General features: G+C 42.7%; 1 protein-coding gene across 1 annotated transcript in view; it reads right to left on the reverse strand.

The window, feature by feature from the left end:
• cacna1c (calcium channel, voltage-dependent, L type, alpha 1C subunit) overlaps positions 1-16,265 on the reverse strand; it is a 1,337,968-nt gene that overhangs the window by 417,899 nt on the left and 903,804 nt on the right. The window contains exon 21 of the mRNA XM_078568241.1: positions 2,030-2,089. Within this exon, the coding sequence (XP_078424367.1) occupies positions 2,030-2,089 (60 nt within the window). The remainder of the gene's footprint in view (positions 1-2,029; positions 2,090-16,265) is intronic.

Genomic DNA, 16,265 nt, shown 5'->3' on the forward strand with positions numbered 1-16,265 from the left:
CAGCTATGCCTGTCTCTTTATGGGGTATGTGGAACATTCCTTGTTCCAGTCCTACTCCGGCCCCCTCCCACAACTCTTTCTCCAGTACATCGATGATTACTTTGGTGCTGCTTCATGCTCTCGTCAGGACCTGGAAAAATTTATTAATTTTGCTTCCAATCTCCACCCCTCCATCATTTTCACATGGTCCATCTCTGACACTTCTCTTCCCTTCCTTGACCTCTCTGTCTCAATTTCTGATGATAGACTGTCCACCAATATCCATTACAAGCCTACCGACTCCCACAGCTACCTCGACTACAGCTCCTCACACCCCGCTTCCTGTAAGGACTCCATCCCATTCTCTCAGTTCCTTCGCCTCCGTCGCATCTGTTCTGATGACGCTACCTTCAAAAACAGCTCCTCTGACATGTCCTCCTTCTTCCTTAACCGAGGTTTTCCACCCACGGTCGTTGACAGGGCCCTCAACAGTGTCCGGCCCATATCCCGCGCATCCGCCCTCACACCTTCTCCTCCCTCCCAGAAACATGATAGGGTCCCCCTTGTCCTCACTTATCACTCCCACCAGCCTCCGCATTCAAAGGATCATCCTCCGCCATTTCCGCCAACTCCAGCATGATGCCACCACCAAACACATCTTCCCTTCACCCCCCCTGGCGGCATTCCGTAGGGATCGTTCCCTCCGTGATACCCTGGTCCACTCCTCCATCACCCCCTACTCCTCAACTCCCACCTATGGCACCTCCCCATGCCCACGCAGAAGATGCAACACCTGCCCCTTCACTTCCTCTCTCCTCACCGTCCAAGGGCCCAAACACTCCTTTCAAGTGAAGCAGCATTTCACTTGCATTTCCCCTAACTTAGTCTACTGCATTCATTGCTCCCAATGCGGTCTCCTCTACATTGGAGAGACCAAACGCAAACTGGGCGACCGCTTTGCAGAACACCTAAGGTCTGTCCGCAAGAAAGACCCAAACCTCCCTGTCGCTTGCCATTTTAACACTCCACCCTGTTCTCTTGCCCACATGTCTGTCCTTGGCTTGCTGCATTGTTCCAGTGAAGCCCAACGCAAACTGGAGGAACAGCACCTCATCTTCCGACTAGGCACTTTACAGCCTTCCGGGCTGAATATTGAATTCAAAAACTTTAGATCTTAAACTCCCCCTCCCCCCATCCCCACCCCGTTTCTTCCCCCTCCCCTTTTTTTTCAATAATTTATATAGATTCTTCTTTTCCCACCTATTTCCATTATTTTTAAATCTACAACTAATACTTTGTTAGTCTGTCCACCCCACCCCCACTAGAGCTGTACCTTGAGTATCCTGCCATCCATTCTTAATTAGCACTTTTCTTAGATAATATCACCACCTTCAACACCTCTTTGATCCTTTTGTCTGTGACATCTTTTGATTATCTGCTCCTATCACTGCTTGCTTATCCCTACAACCACCCCACCCTCAACTTCTCTCTCCCCCCGCCCCCCACCTTAGACCAGCTTATATTTCACCTCTCTCCTAACTATGATTCAGTTCTGCCGAAGGGTATGAGGACTCGAAACGTCAACTGTTTTCTTCTCCACCGATGCTGCCAGACCTGCTGAGTTTTTCCAGGCAATTCTGTTTTTGTTTTGGATTTCCAGCATCTGCAGTAGCTTTTAGCTTTTTGTTTTTACAATCTTGAATGTTGTTTATTTCCCATCATGTGTCACTGGACCATGCACCTTGTTATCATCAGCAAAATGTGTACCCTACAAGTGGCTCACTTCAACAAGCTATTATGAATAGTGTAGGATAGGGAACAGATCTTTGTGGAATTGCACCAGTCACAATTCCAATAGTCACTCTCCAACTTCAACAGCATTTTTATCCTTGTCACCTTCTGCCTTCTATTGCCAAGCCAGTTTTCAATTTCATGAGCTTGACTCTTCCTTAAAAGACCCATGCAGAATTGTTTAAGTATTTCTATGATAATTGATCATAAATAAATGAAAATTCACAAAATGACATGAACACTATTACTGTGCCATTACCTTCAATATAATTTCTACTGTAAAGATACTAGTGAAGACATAATCTGCATAGGTAAGGACCTGTAAAAGAAGAATTTAGCATTAAATTTCATCCAACTTTGTAAGTGCAAATAATTGAACAAGTAAGCAAATAGAATTTAAAAGAAATGGATATAATGACTTTAAGCATACATCAATAGGGGATTCAAAAAAAAATTGAAATTCTAGCAGATCTGCTGTGACCTTGCACATGGTGAATCAGGCAATTTACTGTTAATTGCTGTTATTAATATAAGGGATATTTACTTACACCATGTAGAGGAATTCATACTCCCTGTGCCAGGCTCTGGCACTTCCATGCCCAGTGACCCACTGTACACTTTCAAGAATTAACGTACATCACAGTGTAAAGTGGGATTTGTATTAACAAAAACTTTGAAAAAATGTATCAATTTATCAATTTCTCCTATGAAGAAAACATCTGGGCAGCAAGCTAATAAAAGTGTCAATCATCCAGGCCCACTGAAGTTTCAAAAACCACAAACCACGAACACTTGAAACCACTTGAGTTTTGTCAACAAACATTTGAAATTGACTGCAGAGATTAGAGAGCCTGTGCAGTCAATCAAACAATGTTTCCTCTGGGGCATAGCTGTTTTGTTATTCTAATAGATGTTTGGGCTCTCAGCCAAGCCTCATTATGTATGCATTGGTGGAAGGGCAGGGCCTTTCATAAGGGGCATAAGGGGATATATGGAGTGGGTGGAAGGGCAGAGCCTGGCATGGGGGCATGAGGGGACATGGGGCGGGTGGTGGTCATGAGGTGGCATAGATAGGGTATGGGGAGTGTTTGGAGGGTGAAGGGGGTGTGCAGGGTGAGGGGTGAGGGCTGGAGACCCTTTGGGCAGAATTTTCCATACTGGAAATTAAGTGCGTTGGCTGGCGGGAAAGTTGTTGTGATTCCCACTGGGCAGCGGGGCAGGTTTTTGCTCCAGATCTTCCACTTTTCAGCTCATTAACTATGCATCAGTGAAGATCCATCTGATGAAGATCTGTCACTGCATTCACCTGCACCCTCCACCAATGCAGGTGGGTCCTAGCTCAATAGGCTCTGGTGATCATCTCACAGATGCGTGTCCACAGCTGGCAGAGGAAGTGACAGCTGAGGCTCTCACACTCAGAGGACTGCTGGAGATCAGGCCCCTGCAGAGTCTGAGTTCGATGATGAGCCTCTGCAATCGGCCCTGAGAGAAATGTTGGAATTCCAGAGACAGGCAAAGGAACATCAGATATGGCTGTCAGGGGCTATCACCAGACTGCAACAAAGGATGGAGGAGTCCACCCACATTCTGGCTGATGTCGTGGCTCCCGCATGCGAGAGCATCAAAGTCTCCATGGGAAGAGTGATGGCCAACTTAGAGACCTAGGTCCAACAAATCTTCCGCATTTGCGCTTGGATCTGCAAACCACCATTCTATCCATGGATGTGCTCCAGCAGTGCCTAGGCAAGAGAGGGACAGTAACCTCAACCTCGCTCCAGGTGCCCCTTCTCCTGGAGGAGACAGAGATGGGCCTTTAGGCTCCCAAGGGAGGAGGAGCACCAGACTGACAGTCCGGCGGCATCCTTAATGGAGTCTCCAAGGATGCCCTACCACTCCAAATCCCCTTTGCCTGTGACCCCCATCAACTCCAGCAGGTCAGGCCAAGGGCAGTGCACCTGTCCTGGAGCAGGAGACGCTTAGCAAGCTGAGGCCTGTCACGAAGCTATTAATGTATATAACATTATTGGAAATTTTTTTTTTTAAAAAGAGGGTTAGTCTGTGGGAGTGTCTTAATTGGATGAAAGCCAGCTAGTCTGGGTGCTTTGATATATACTAGTTTTGAGTTGTAAGGGAGGTAGAGTACATTTGCATTTGTTGAATAGAGCATTCAAGAAGTGGTGTGAAACCTGACACCTAGCTAGCAGAGACCAAGCAATGTTTATATTACAAATAGAATTGGTACTATGAAAGGGGCTTTATTGTTAGAAGAGGGGAGTTCAAAGGGGCTGGTGATACAATGAGAATTTACATTCAATGAGATATGCTGGGTATAACCGATAGCAGTTTAGTGTGTGCAGGGCAGAGGTAATGTAAGATCAAAGCCTGTAAGCCTGCCACTGTGTCTGCAAAGGAACCAAAGTGAAAGGAACCTCATTTTGAATTTGTAAGGTGAAAATGCTTTGCCTGATGTCTGCTTAAAGTCTATGGGTTGCTGTTGCTTTAATGGAGATTAGTTTGTGAATTTGTTAAAAATTATGGTAGTAGTAATTTGTAGCCAATTGTGCATATATCTAATTTGTGTAAATTAATAAATGTCTCATGTATTTTGATATAGAAACTTCTCGAGAACTGGTGGTCTGAATCGTGAATTTAGAGTTACATCTCAAACAGACCACTTAAAAAAATATAGGTTATGACAGTTGCTTAAAGTTTCCCTCTGGGTTTTGTAAATAACTCAGCTTTACCAACTGCTGTGTCATAACAATTGGGGGCTCTTGGCGGTATCAAAATATGTCTAATTCCTTGATTGGTTTGGAATTGGTGAATCTTAAGGTTATGAGTATGAGAAGCATTTTGAATCCAGGAGTTGGTGAGATATTTTAGAAGTGGTAAGACTGCAAGATGGCTTTGGCAATTGCCAAGACTTGTCTGGGAGTGGAAGTTATAACTCTGATTGGGTTGCAGAAAATAACCAAAAGTAAGTTAAAAGAGCTGGCAGATAAGTTAAAATTGGGGTTACCTGAGGGGCTTAGGAAATTAGATATAATTAAGAGTATAGCACAGCATCTACACTTGGAAGTGAAACCTGACACCAGTGTGTCACAGCTGGAGGTAGTGAGACTTCAGTTAAAAATGAAGACACTTGAATGTGAACAAGCAAAGGAACTGAAACAAACTTAAATTAGAAGCAAAGGACAGGGAAATGGCTTTTAAAAGGAAATTAGAAATTGTGAAGATAGAGGAGGAAAGAGAAAAAGAGAAAGAGAGAGAATTCCAACTGAAAATGTTGGCAGTTAAAAAAGAGATGCCAGTAGGTGAGGAAGGACTTATCTTTAGAGTAAAACCCAGTGGGGAGGTGTTTAAGTTTGTACAAGCTCTTCCAAATTTTGAAGGAAAAGATATTGAAGCATTTTTTTATTTCATTTGAGAAGATAGCTAAACAGATGAAATGGCCACAGGAAAACTGGACAGCATTATTACAGTTAGGTGGTAGGGCGCATGAGGTATATGCTTCACTATCAGAAGAAATGTCGGTGAATTATGATGTGGTGAAAAAGGCTATTTTGAGTGCATATGAGTTGGTCCCTGAAGCATACAGGCAGAAATTTAGGAATCTGAGAAAGCAGCCTGGGCAAACAGCCTGAGTTTGAAAGAGTAGAACAAAGTAATTTTGACCAGTGGATACGGGTGTTAAAAATAAAGACAACCTATGCAGCTCTTAGGGAAGTAATTGTTTTGGAAGAATTTAAAGATTCAATCCCTTCGGTAGTGAGAATTCATGTAGAGGAACAGAGGGCTGATTCTGGAAGATAAGCAGCAGAGATAGCTGATGATTATGAGTTAGTTTATAGAGCTAAATGTTTTCTTCATTGCCCTTTCAAATTAGAAAAGGATAAAAAGTGGGAAGGTGAAAGGAAAGCAGGTAGTCAGGGAAGAGAAGGAGTAGCTGGAAGTTCCTAGGAAGATTTTTCTCAGAATATAAAGGAAGGTGCTGAAGGTAGAAGTGATATTCGAAAATTGAGGTGTTTTCATTGTAATAAAGTGGGGCGTGCAAAGTCAGTGTGTTGGAGATTGCAGGAAAAATCTGTTGGAATCGTTGGGGTACAGAAAAGCTCTCGAAGTAAAAGTACCGTGGGTTCTGAGCTTCAGGCACAGGAGAAACCAATGGTTTGTGTACAGGTGAAACATGGAGAATCAATGAAAGGTGAAGAAGTGGGAATGTGTTCACAGTTTACTCAAGAGGATTCTGAGGAGCAGGTTGCAGAAATCTTTAAAGATTTTGTGTGTAAAGGGAAAATCTTTCCATGTGTACAGGGTGGGGTAGGTAAAGGTATTACAATTTTAAGAGACACAGGGGCTAGTCAATCCTTAACATTGTGGGATAGTGATATTTGTTGTTCAAAGGGAGTATTGCAGGGACAGGTGGAAAAAATGCCCATTGCAGGGGTTCAATCTATTCTGGGTAATGATATAGCTGGATTGCAAATGTGGGTGATGCCTATGGTGGTTGAGCAGCCTGTAGAAGTGTTTTCAACAGAGGTGTTACAGAAGGAACATCCTGGATCGTTTCCTGATTGTGTTCTAACGAGATCAAAGGCTCACAGGGAAGAACAAAACAAATGAGATAAACAGGCATTTCAAAGGCAAGAAGAAGATGTCAAAATCCAATTAGCTGGCACTGTGTTTGATAACATTGTTCAGGAGGAAGGAATACAGGAAAGTACAGCTGAAATGTTTGACTCAAAGAGGTTAGTGGAGTTACAGAAAAATGGTTTGCAATTAAAGCAGTTATATCAGAAAGCTTATTCAGAAACAGAAGCAAAATGTATTCCAGTATGTTATTATCTTCCAGGAGATATTTTAATGAGAAAATGGAGGTCGGATCATGTCTCAGTAAATGAAAGCTGGAGGGAGGTGCATCAGATTGTTATCCCATTAGGGTATAGAAATGAGATTCTGAGGATTGCTCATGAAATTCCAATGGAGGAACATTTAGGAATTAGAAAAACACAGGAAAAGATACAGAGGCTTTTTTTTTGTCCAGGATTGCATAGGGATGTAGTCAAATTCTGTAGAACCTGTTATATGTGTCAAATAACAGGAAAACCTCAAACAGTGATGAAGCTGGCACCTTTAATCCCAATACCAGTATTTGTCTTGAACCTTTTACCAGGGTCATGGTTGATTGTGTAGGACACCTTCCTAAGACTAAAAGTGGAAATCAGTAGTTATTGATAATAATGGATGTGTCTACCAGGTTTCCTGAAGCAATATCTTCAAGAAATTTTACAACTAACAAGATTGTGGAGGAGTTAATTACACTTTTTACAAGATATGGTTTACCTAAAGAAATACAATCAAATCAGGGGTCAAATTTCATGTTGTAGCTGTTTAAGGAAGTAATGAACAGTTTGGGGATAAAACAGTTTAAGTCAACAACTTATCATCCGGAGTCAGAAGGAGCTTTGGAAAGATGGCATCAAACCTTAAAAACTATGATGAGAGCATACTGTCAGAATTATGCACAGGATTGGGATACAGGAATTCCATTTTTGTTATTTGCTATTAGAGACGCTCCTAATGCATTGACTGATTTTAACCCTTTTGAACTAGTTTATGGTCATGAGATAAGGGGACCACTGAAATTGATTCATGAGAAATTGGTGGGTCAAAATTCAGAAACTATTCTCTTGGGTTACTTATCAAATTTCAGGGAAAGATTGAACAGAGCATATGAGTTGGCTAAGGAACATTTAAAGACATCACAGCAAGTGATGAAAGTAAAAGCATGCAGTTTTATTTCTGGGGAGAAAGTACTAATTTTGTTACTAGTACTAGGTGATTCATTAAATGCAAGATTTAGTGGGCCTTACAGGATTGAAAAGAAATTGAGTGAAGTAAATTATTTAATAAATACGCCAGATAGAAGAAAGAAGCAGAGGGTGTGTCATGTAAATTTGCTGAAAAAGCACTTTGACAGGGAAGAGGAACCAAAAGAGGCATTAGTGATGGTGGATGATGAGAAAGAGATAAAAGTGCAGGATTCTGAAACTGATTTTCCTCTAATCAAATTGGATAATGAGGGAGTGCTTAAAAATTTAAATGAGATATTGAGTTACCTTCCAAACCAGTGTCAAAGTGATTTGGAAAAGCTATTGCAGTCACACTATTTGTGGAAATAAGTTGGGGGAAGGCACATTTAGCTATATATGATGTATGTATAGAAATATCATCTTCAATAGGGCAACATCCTTATAGATACAATCTGACAAAGCTATCACATGTACAAAAAGAAATTGATTTCATGCTTCAAAATGATATAATTGAGTCTAGTTGCAGTAACTGGAGTTCACCTATTGTACTGGTATCGAAACCGAATGGAACACAAAGACTGCGTGTGGATTATCGAAAAGTGAATGAGGTGACAGAAGCAGATTCATATACCATACCACGGTTGGAAGATTGCATTGAGAAAGTGGGACAATCAATATTTAACACAAAGATTGACTTGCTAAAAGATATTGGCAGATACCGTTGTCAGGGAGAGCAAAGGAGATATCAGCTTTTGTAATGCCAAGTGCATTTTCAGTTTAAAGTCATGCCTTTTGGTATGAAGAATGCACTCATGACATTTCAAAGACTGACAAACAAAGTAATTGCAGGTCTAAGCAATTGTGCTGTTTATATTGATGATCTAATCGTTTTCAGTCAGGCGTGGGAGGAGTGTTTACAGCATCTGGTAGAATTATTTACTCGACTACAAGCAGCTAATTTGGTGATGAACTTGGCTAAGAGTGAATTTGCAAAAGCGCAAGTTAGGTATCTAGGCCATACCATTGGACATGGTAAGGTGGCTCCGAGAGATGCAAAAGTCAAGGCTATCGTGGATTCCCACTGCCTACCACAAAACGAGAAGTTTTGAGATTTCTGGGCATGAGTGACTTGGAAGAGGGAAATGAATGTACTATTGCCAAGCTTCCAGATGACACAAAAATAGGTGGGAAGGCAAATGGTAAGAATGACACAAAGAGTCTACAGAGGGATATAGACAGATTAAGTGAATGGGCAAAAATGTGGCAGATGGAATATAATGTGGGAAAGTGTGAGGTTATGCACTTTGGCAGGAAGGATAGAGGAGCTGAATATTATTTAAATGGAGAAAGACTGAAGAAAGGGATTTGGGGGTCCTTGTGCATGAATGACAAAAAGCTAGCATACAAGTTCAGTAGGTAATAGGTAAGACAAATGGAATGTTGGCCTTTATTTCAAAGGAAAAGGAGTATAAAAATAGGGAAGCCTTGTTAAAACTATATAAGGCACTAGTTAGTCCACACCTAGAATACTGCGAACAGTTTTGGTCCCCTTATCTAAGGAAAGGTATACTGGAATTGAAGGTTCACTAGGTTGATCCCGGGGATGAAGGGATTTTCTTATGAGGGGAGGTTGAGTAGGTTGGGCCTGTACTCATTGGAGTTTAGAAGAATGAAAGGCGACCTTATTGAAACAAATAAGACTCTTAGGGGGCTTGACAAGGGTAGATGCTGAGGTTGTTTCCCCTTGTGGAAGAGTCTAGAACCAGAGGGTATAATCTCAGAGTAAGGGGGCGCCCACTTAAAACAGTGATGAGGAGGAATTTCTTCTCTCAGAGGGTAGGCAATCTGTGGAAATTCTTTACCGCAGAGGGTTGCAGAGGATGGGTCGCTAAGTATATTCAAGACTGAGATAAACAGATTTTTAATCATTGAGGGAATCAAGGGTTATGGAGAAAAGACAGGAAAGTGGAGTTGAGGATTATCAGGTCAGCCATGATCTCATTGAATGGCGGAGCAGACTCGATGTGCTGACTGGCCTAATTCTGCTTCTACGTCTTATGCTCTTATGGTCTTATGGAGTGGGTTTTACCAGAAATTTGTACCAAATTTTAGCCAAGTGGTTGCTCCACTGACTGAACTATTAAAAAAGAACAAGAAGTTTCAATGGACACTGGAGTGTCAGAAGTCATTCGATAGTTTGAAAACTGTATTAACTATGACACCAGTTTTGGCCGTACCCAATTATGTCAAACAATTCAAGCTGGCCGTTGATGCAAGTGATACAGGCATTGGGGCTGTACTGTTACAAGAAGATGATACTGGAATTGAAAAACTGATAGGGTATTTTTCAGGGGAGCTGAATGTACAACAGAGATGTACACCAATCGAAAAAGAGACTTTGGGTTTGGTGTTAGCATTGCAGCATTTTGAAGTTAATGTTGCAAACAATTCATCAGAAACAATTACTTATACAGATCATAATCCTTTGAATTTTTTGGACAAATTTCAGGACAGAAGTGCAAGGCTTTTCAGATGAAGTCTGTTATTATAGCCATTTAATCTATGGATTATACATATTGCTGAAAGAGAAAATCTGTTCGCAGATGCATTATCAACAGTTTGACGCTTAAAGCAAAATTGGACATTTTAAAAAAAACCTGGACACTGAACTGAAGTGATTTCTGTTGATACCAAGGACTTGTGTATACATATTATGTTAATGCATGCATCTGGTAATGTAATAGTGTAATAAGTAAAGGAGATAGTGTGAGATGGGTTATTAAAATAAAGCCGTCTTTTAGAATTATGACGGTTCATTTTTCGATAGGGAGGGAGATGTCCTGAAGCTATTAATGTATGAAACATTATTGGAACTTATATTATTTTTTAAATAGAGGGTTAGTCTGTGGGTGTGTCTTAATTGGATTAAAGCCAGCTAGTCTGGGTGCTTTAATGTATATTAGTTTTGAGATGTAAGGGACGTAGAGTACATTTGCATTTTGTTGAATAAAGCTTTCAAGAAGGGGAGTGAAATCTGGCACCTAGCTAGCAGAGACCAAGCAATGTTTATATTACTAATAGAATTGGTACTACGAAAGGGGCTTTATTGTTAGAAGAGGTGGAGTTCAAAGGGGCTGGTGATACATTGAGAATTTTACATTCAATGAGATGTACTGGGTATAACCGATAGCAGTTTTGTGTGTACAGGGCAGAGGCAATGTAAGATCAAAGCCTGCAAGCCTATGACTGTGTCTGCAAAGGAACCAAAGTGAAAGGAACCTCATTTTGAATTTGTAAGGTGAAAATGCTTTGCCTGATGTCTGCTTAAAGTCTATGGGTTACTGTTGTCTTCATGGAGATTAATTTGTGAATTTGTTAAAAATTATATAGTAGTATTTTGTAGCCATGTGTATATATTTAACTTGTGTAAATTAATAAATGTCTCATGTATTTTGATATAGAAACCTCTCGAGCACTGGTGGTCTAATTCCTGAGTTTAGAGCTGCTTCTCAAACAATACACTTAAAAATATAGGTTATGACAGTTGTTTAAAGTTTCCCACTGGGATTTTTAAAGAACTCAGCTTTATGAACTGCCATGTTATAAAAGGTCCTCCAGGCCTCGGGCCTCCAGAGGATGCTGCCAAAGTCAGCTCAGGCAACAGGGCATAGCAGTCAGCAGACTGCCTTCACCTCTGCTGCAGATGTCTAGGCTGCACCTAGATGCAGCGGTAGGGTAAGAAAAATTAAGTAGTTTTGAATGCACAATGGTGGCATGGGTTTTGTTTTATTATTCATTCATGGCATGTGGGCATCACTGGGGGCCAGCATTTATTGCCCATCCCTAGTTGCCCAATGAGAAGGTGACGGTGAGCTGCCTTCTTGAACCACTGCAGTCTATGTGGTGTAGGTACACCCACAGTGCTATTAGGGAGGGAGTTCCAGGATTTGGACCCAGTGACAGTGAAGGAATGGTGATATATTTCCAAATCAGGATGGTGAGTGACTTGGAGGGGAACTTCCAGGTGGTGGTGTTTCCATCTATCTGCTGCCTTTTCCTTCTAAATGGTAGTGGTCATGCTGCCTAAGAAGCCTTGGTGAATTCCTGCAGTATATCTTGTAGGTGGTACACACTGCTGCTACTATGCGTCGGTGGTGGTGGGAGTAAATGTTTGTGGATGTGGTGCCAATCAAGCGGGCTCCTTTGTCATGGATGGTGTCAAGCTTCTTGAGTGTTTTTGGAGCTGCATTCATCAAGGCAAGTGGGGAGTATTCCATCACACTCCTGACTTGCACCTTGTAGATGGTGGACAGGCTTTGGGGAGTCAGGGGTTGAGTTATTTGTCACACTATTCCTAGCCTCTGACCTGCTCTTGTAGGCACAGTATTTATATGGCTAGTCCAGTTCAGTTTCTGGTCAATGGTAACCCCCAGGATGTTGATAGTGGGAGATTCATTGAGGTAATGCCATTAAAGTCAAGGGGCAATGGTTAGATTCTCTCTTGTTGGAGATGATCATTGCCTGGCACTTGCATGGCGTGTATGTTACTTGCCACTTGTCAGCCCAAGCCTGGATATTGTCCAGGTCTTGCTGCATTTGGACATGGACTGGTTCAGTATCTGAGGAGTCGCGAATGGTGCTGAACATTATGCAATCATCAGCGAATATCCCTACTTCCGACCTTACAATGGAAGGAAGGTCATTGATAAAGCAGCTGAAGATGGTTGGGCCAAGGGCACTACCCTGAGGAACTCCTGCAGTGATGTCCTGGAGCTGAGATGACTTACCTCCAACAGCCACAACCATCTTCTTTTGTGCTAGGTATGACTCCAACCAGTAGAGAGTTTCCCCCCCGATTCCCATTGACTTCAGTTTTGCTAGGGCTCCTTGATGCCACACTCTGTCAAATGTGGCCTTGATGTCAAGGGCAGTCACTCTCACCTCACCTCGGGGGTTCAGCTCTTTTGTCCATGTTTGAAGCAAGGTTGTAATGAGATTAGGGGCTGAGTAGCCCTGGTGCAATGCAAACTGGGCATCAATGAGCAGGCTATTGCTCAGCAAGTGCAGCTTCCTAGCAGTGCTGATGACCCCTTCCATTACTTTACTGATAATCAAGAGTGGACTGACAGGGCAGTAATTGGCCAGGTGGGATTTGTCCTGCTTTCTGTGTACAGGACATACCTGGGCAATTTTTCACATTGTCAGGTGGATACCAGTGTTGTAGCTGTACTGGAACAGCTTCGCTAGGTGTGCGGCAATTCTGGGGCACAAATCTTTAGTACTATTGCCAGAATACTATCAGGACCCATAGCCTTTCAGTATCCAGTGCCTTCAACTGTTTCTTGATATCATGTGGAGTGAATCAAGTTGGCTGAAGACTGGCATCTGTGATGCTGGGGATCTCTGGAGGAGGCCGAGATGGATCATCCACACGGCACTTCTGGCTGAAGATTGTAGCAAATGCTTCAGCCTTATCTTTTGCACTGATGTGCTGGGCTCACCCATCATTGAGGATGGGGGTATTTGTGGAGCCTCCTCTTCCAATGTGTTGTTTAATTGTCCACCACCACTGGGTGTGGCAGGACTGCTGAGTTTAGATCTGATCTGATGGTTGTGGGATCGCTTAGTTCTGTCTATCACTTGCTGCTTATGCTGTTTGGTATGCAAGTAGTCCTGTGTTATAGCTTCACCAGGTTGTCACCTCATTTTTAGGTATGCCTGGTGCTACTCCTGGCATGCCCTCCTGCACTATTCATTGAACCAGGGTTGATCGTTTGGCTTGATGGTAATGGTAGAGTGGGTGATATGCCGAGCCATGAGGTTACAGATTGTGTTCAAGTACAATTCTGGTGCTGCTGATGGCCCACAGCGCCTCACGGATGCCCAGTTTTGCGTTGCTAGATCTATAAGAAATCTATCCCATTTAGCATGGTAGTAGTGCCACACAAAATGGCTGTTCATTCACTGTATATAATCTGCATTATTGTAAATATATTTCACTTCTATCTCTCTACAAATCTCAGGTACTGAATGGCTGATCGATGTGATCCAAGATCTCACGTTCGTTCAAGGGTACCAAATGACACCCCACCCCAATTATCTCCCATTTTATTCCTCAGTTTCATGAAGTCTTACTCAATCACAGTTGATCACATTTAGTTCCACATCAGTGACATGATTAAAGTCACTTCCTACATGAAAATGATAGCTGGATGATACACATGTAGCCCTTACTTCTGGGGCACACATTATGGGACCTCATGATTATTGTTCATGGAAAGTTAGGGCTAACCTGTTGCTGCCACACTGAAGTCTGCTCTCAATGGCTGTTAAAAGTTTTTAATCGCAACCCATGTTGGAGTCGTTTCACCCAAGTCCATTTTGCAATGGCCTTTATTTATGACTGTGAGATTTTGGTAAAAGTATTATTCATCAGCGAGCACCCATAGCCTTTCATGCCTCCCTGCAGCATTATTTCGCTCCACTTTTAAGGCTGAATGATACTCCTTCATTAGTTCCCAATCTACCCATGCAGATGCTGAGCAATGGAAATTGGTTCCACTTGGTGACATCTGTAATGTCATTAGACAGGAATGAGTGTGTGATGTCAAAAGTGTGTGCTGATCTTTATGAAGCTGTCAAATTACCTGTGAGATTGTTACTCTCCTCCTGAATGGCTGCCTAATGTTGCTTCATGGAATCCTTCCATGAGGTCACACAATGCCAATCGATAAGGGGTTCATTACATGACTGTGCAATCAATGACTTAAACCTGGATTTTGCCCTTGTCAGGCGGGCTCAGTAGGGGCAGTTGAGAGCGGTTGGGAAGCCAACCAGTTCTCTTGATCGGGGCCCGACCATAGTTTCGCGCTGGTGGGCCAATTAAGGCACGCCCAGTGTGAAATGCGCATGGCGGTGCTGCCTGTGTTGCAGGGGGTGGGGAAGGAGGGCGAGCGCTGAAGTTCATGCAAGCACGTGAGTGCGCGGAGGAAAAGCTGCCTCAGGGAGATGAAGATTTTAAAATTTAAAAATAAAGAACTTTGAAATGTTACAAAACTCTGTACCATGAGCAGGGACATGTTATTAATGAAATATTAAAATTTTAATTTAACTTTTAATAGCTGTTGGAAACCTCATCCCACCCCCGTGGATGAGGTTTCCTAAAACATCCAAAGACCGCTTGGCCTTTTTGCCTGCCCACCAACCCTAAGGTTGGACGAGCAGTGAAAAATTTAATTCAGTTATTACTTTAATGGCCTTAATAGGCCCGTTAATTGTCAGCGGTCGCGCTGCCGACTCCCGCACGCACCCACTGACCGAAATATCGCACAAGTGCATGAAGACCTCAGGATGCTCACCTGACGTCATCACACTTCATTTTATGCTTGTTCAGCTCAGGCGCACACCCATCCGACAAGCTGAAAGTTCTGGCCGGGGGGAGGTGGTGGCATAGTGATATTGTCATTGGACTAAAATTCCAGAGACCCCGGGTAATGCTCTGGGGACCAGGGTTTGAATCCCACCATGGCAGATTGTGAAATTTTGAACTCAATAAAAATCTGGAATTAATAGTCTATTGATGACCATGAAACCATTGTCGAGTTTTGTAAAAACCCACCTGGTTCACTAATGCCCTTTAGGGAAGGAAATGTGCAATCCTTACCTGGTCTGGCCTACATGTAACTCCAGACCCACAGCAATGTGGTTGACTCTTAACTGTTCTCTGAACAAGGGCAGTTAGGGATGGGCAATAAATACTGGCCGAGCCAGTGATGCCCACATCCCATGCATGAATGAATAAAAAAAAGGTCTGCACTGAGTGTTGGCTTGAGCTGCATTTGAGTGCTTCAGTTAGAGTTTGGTGAGTGAGGGGGTTTTAAGGGTCAATTTAATTTAAGGGTTAATTTCTATCCAAAGTTCAGTCTTTCTTTAATTAGGCAATTAACTAAAAGTTGCTTTTTGGGTTGGGAGAAGGTGAGCTATAGTCTAGCTTTAAAACAAGGCTCATTCAGGCTCTGCTTGCAGCTAGTTACTTGGATAACTGCCTTAAACAGGTTTTTCAGAAGCTATATCCTGGGAACATAAAAGCAGGCTATCAACAGTGCTGCTTGAGTGTTGCCTTGGGCTGCATTTGAGTGTTTCAGTTGGAGTTTGGTGAGTGAGGGAGTTCGGTGAAGAGGGAAGGTGACCCTTTCATTTTCTGCCTTTCCTCAGAAAGAAGAGCAGCAGCCTTGATAAGTCCTTAGTATTCTCTAAACTAGAGGAAGTAAAAGCAAAGGGAGTAATTTAAGTGTACGTCATGGCAGCTCGGTCATGTGAAATGTTCCTCCTCTGCAATGTGGGAAGTCAGGGACACTTCCAGTATCCATGGTGACCATGTGTGCAGGAAGTGTCTCCAGCTGCAGCTACTTGAAATCCACATTTCGGATATGGAGCAGCAGCTGGAGTCACTGTGGAGTATCTGCAGGGCTGAGATCTTTGTGGATAGCACGTATAATAAGGTGGTCAAACTGCAGGTAAAGAGTGCATAGGCAGAAAGGGAATGGGTGACCACCATACAGAGTAAAGGCACAAGGCAGTTAGTGCAGCAGTCCCCTGGGTCCATCTCCCTCTCTAACAGATTTTCCATTATGGATACTGCTGGGGGAGATGGTTTCTCAGTGAAATGCAGCAAAAGCCAAG

Source organism: Cetorhinus maximus, chromosome 22 (genome assembly GCF_964194155.1).
Source record: "Cetorhinus maximus chromosome 22, sCetMax3.hap1.1, whole genome shotgun sequence".
In the NCBI taxonomy this organism is placed as follows: Eukaryota; Metazoa; Chordata; class Chondrichthyes; order Lamniformes; family Cetorhinidae; genus Cetorhinus; species Cetorhinus maximus.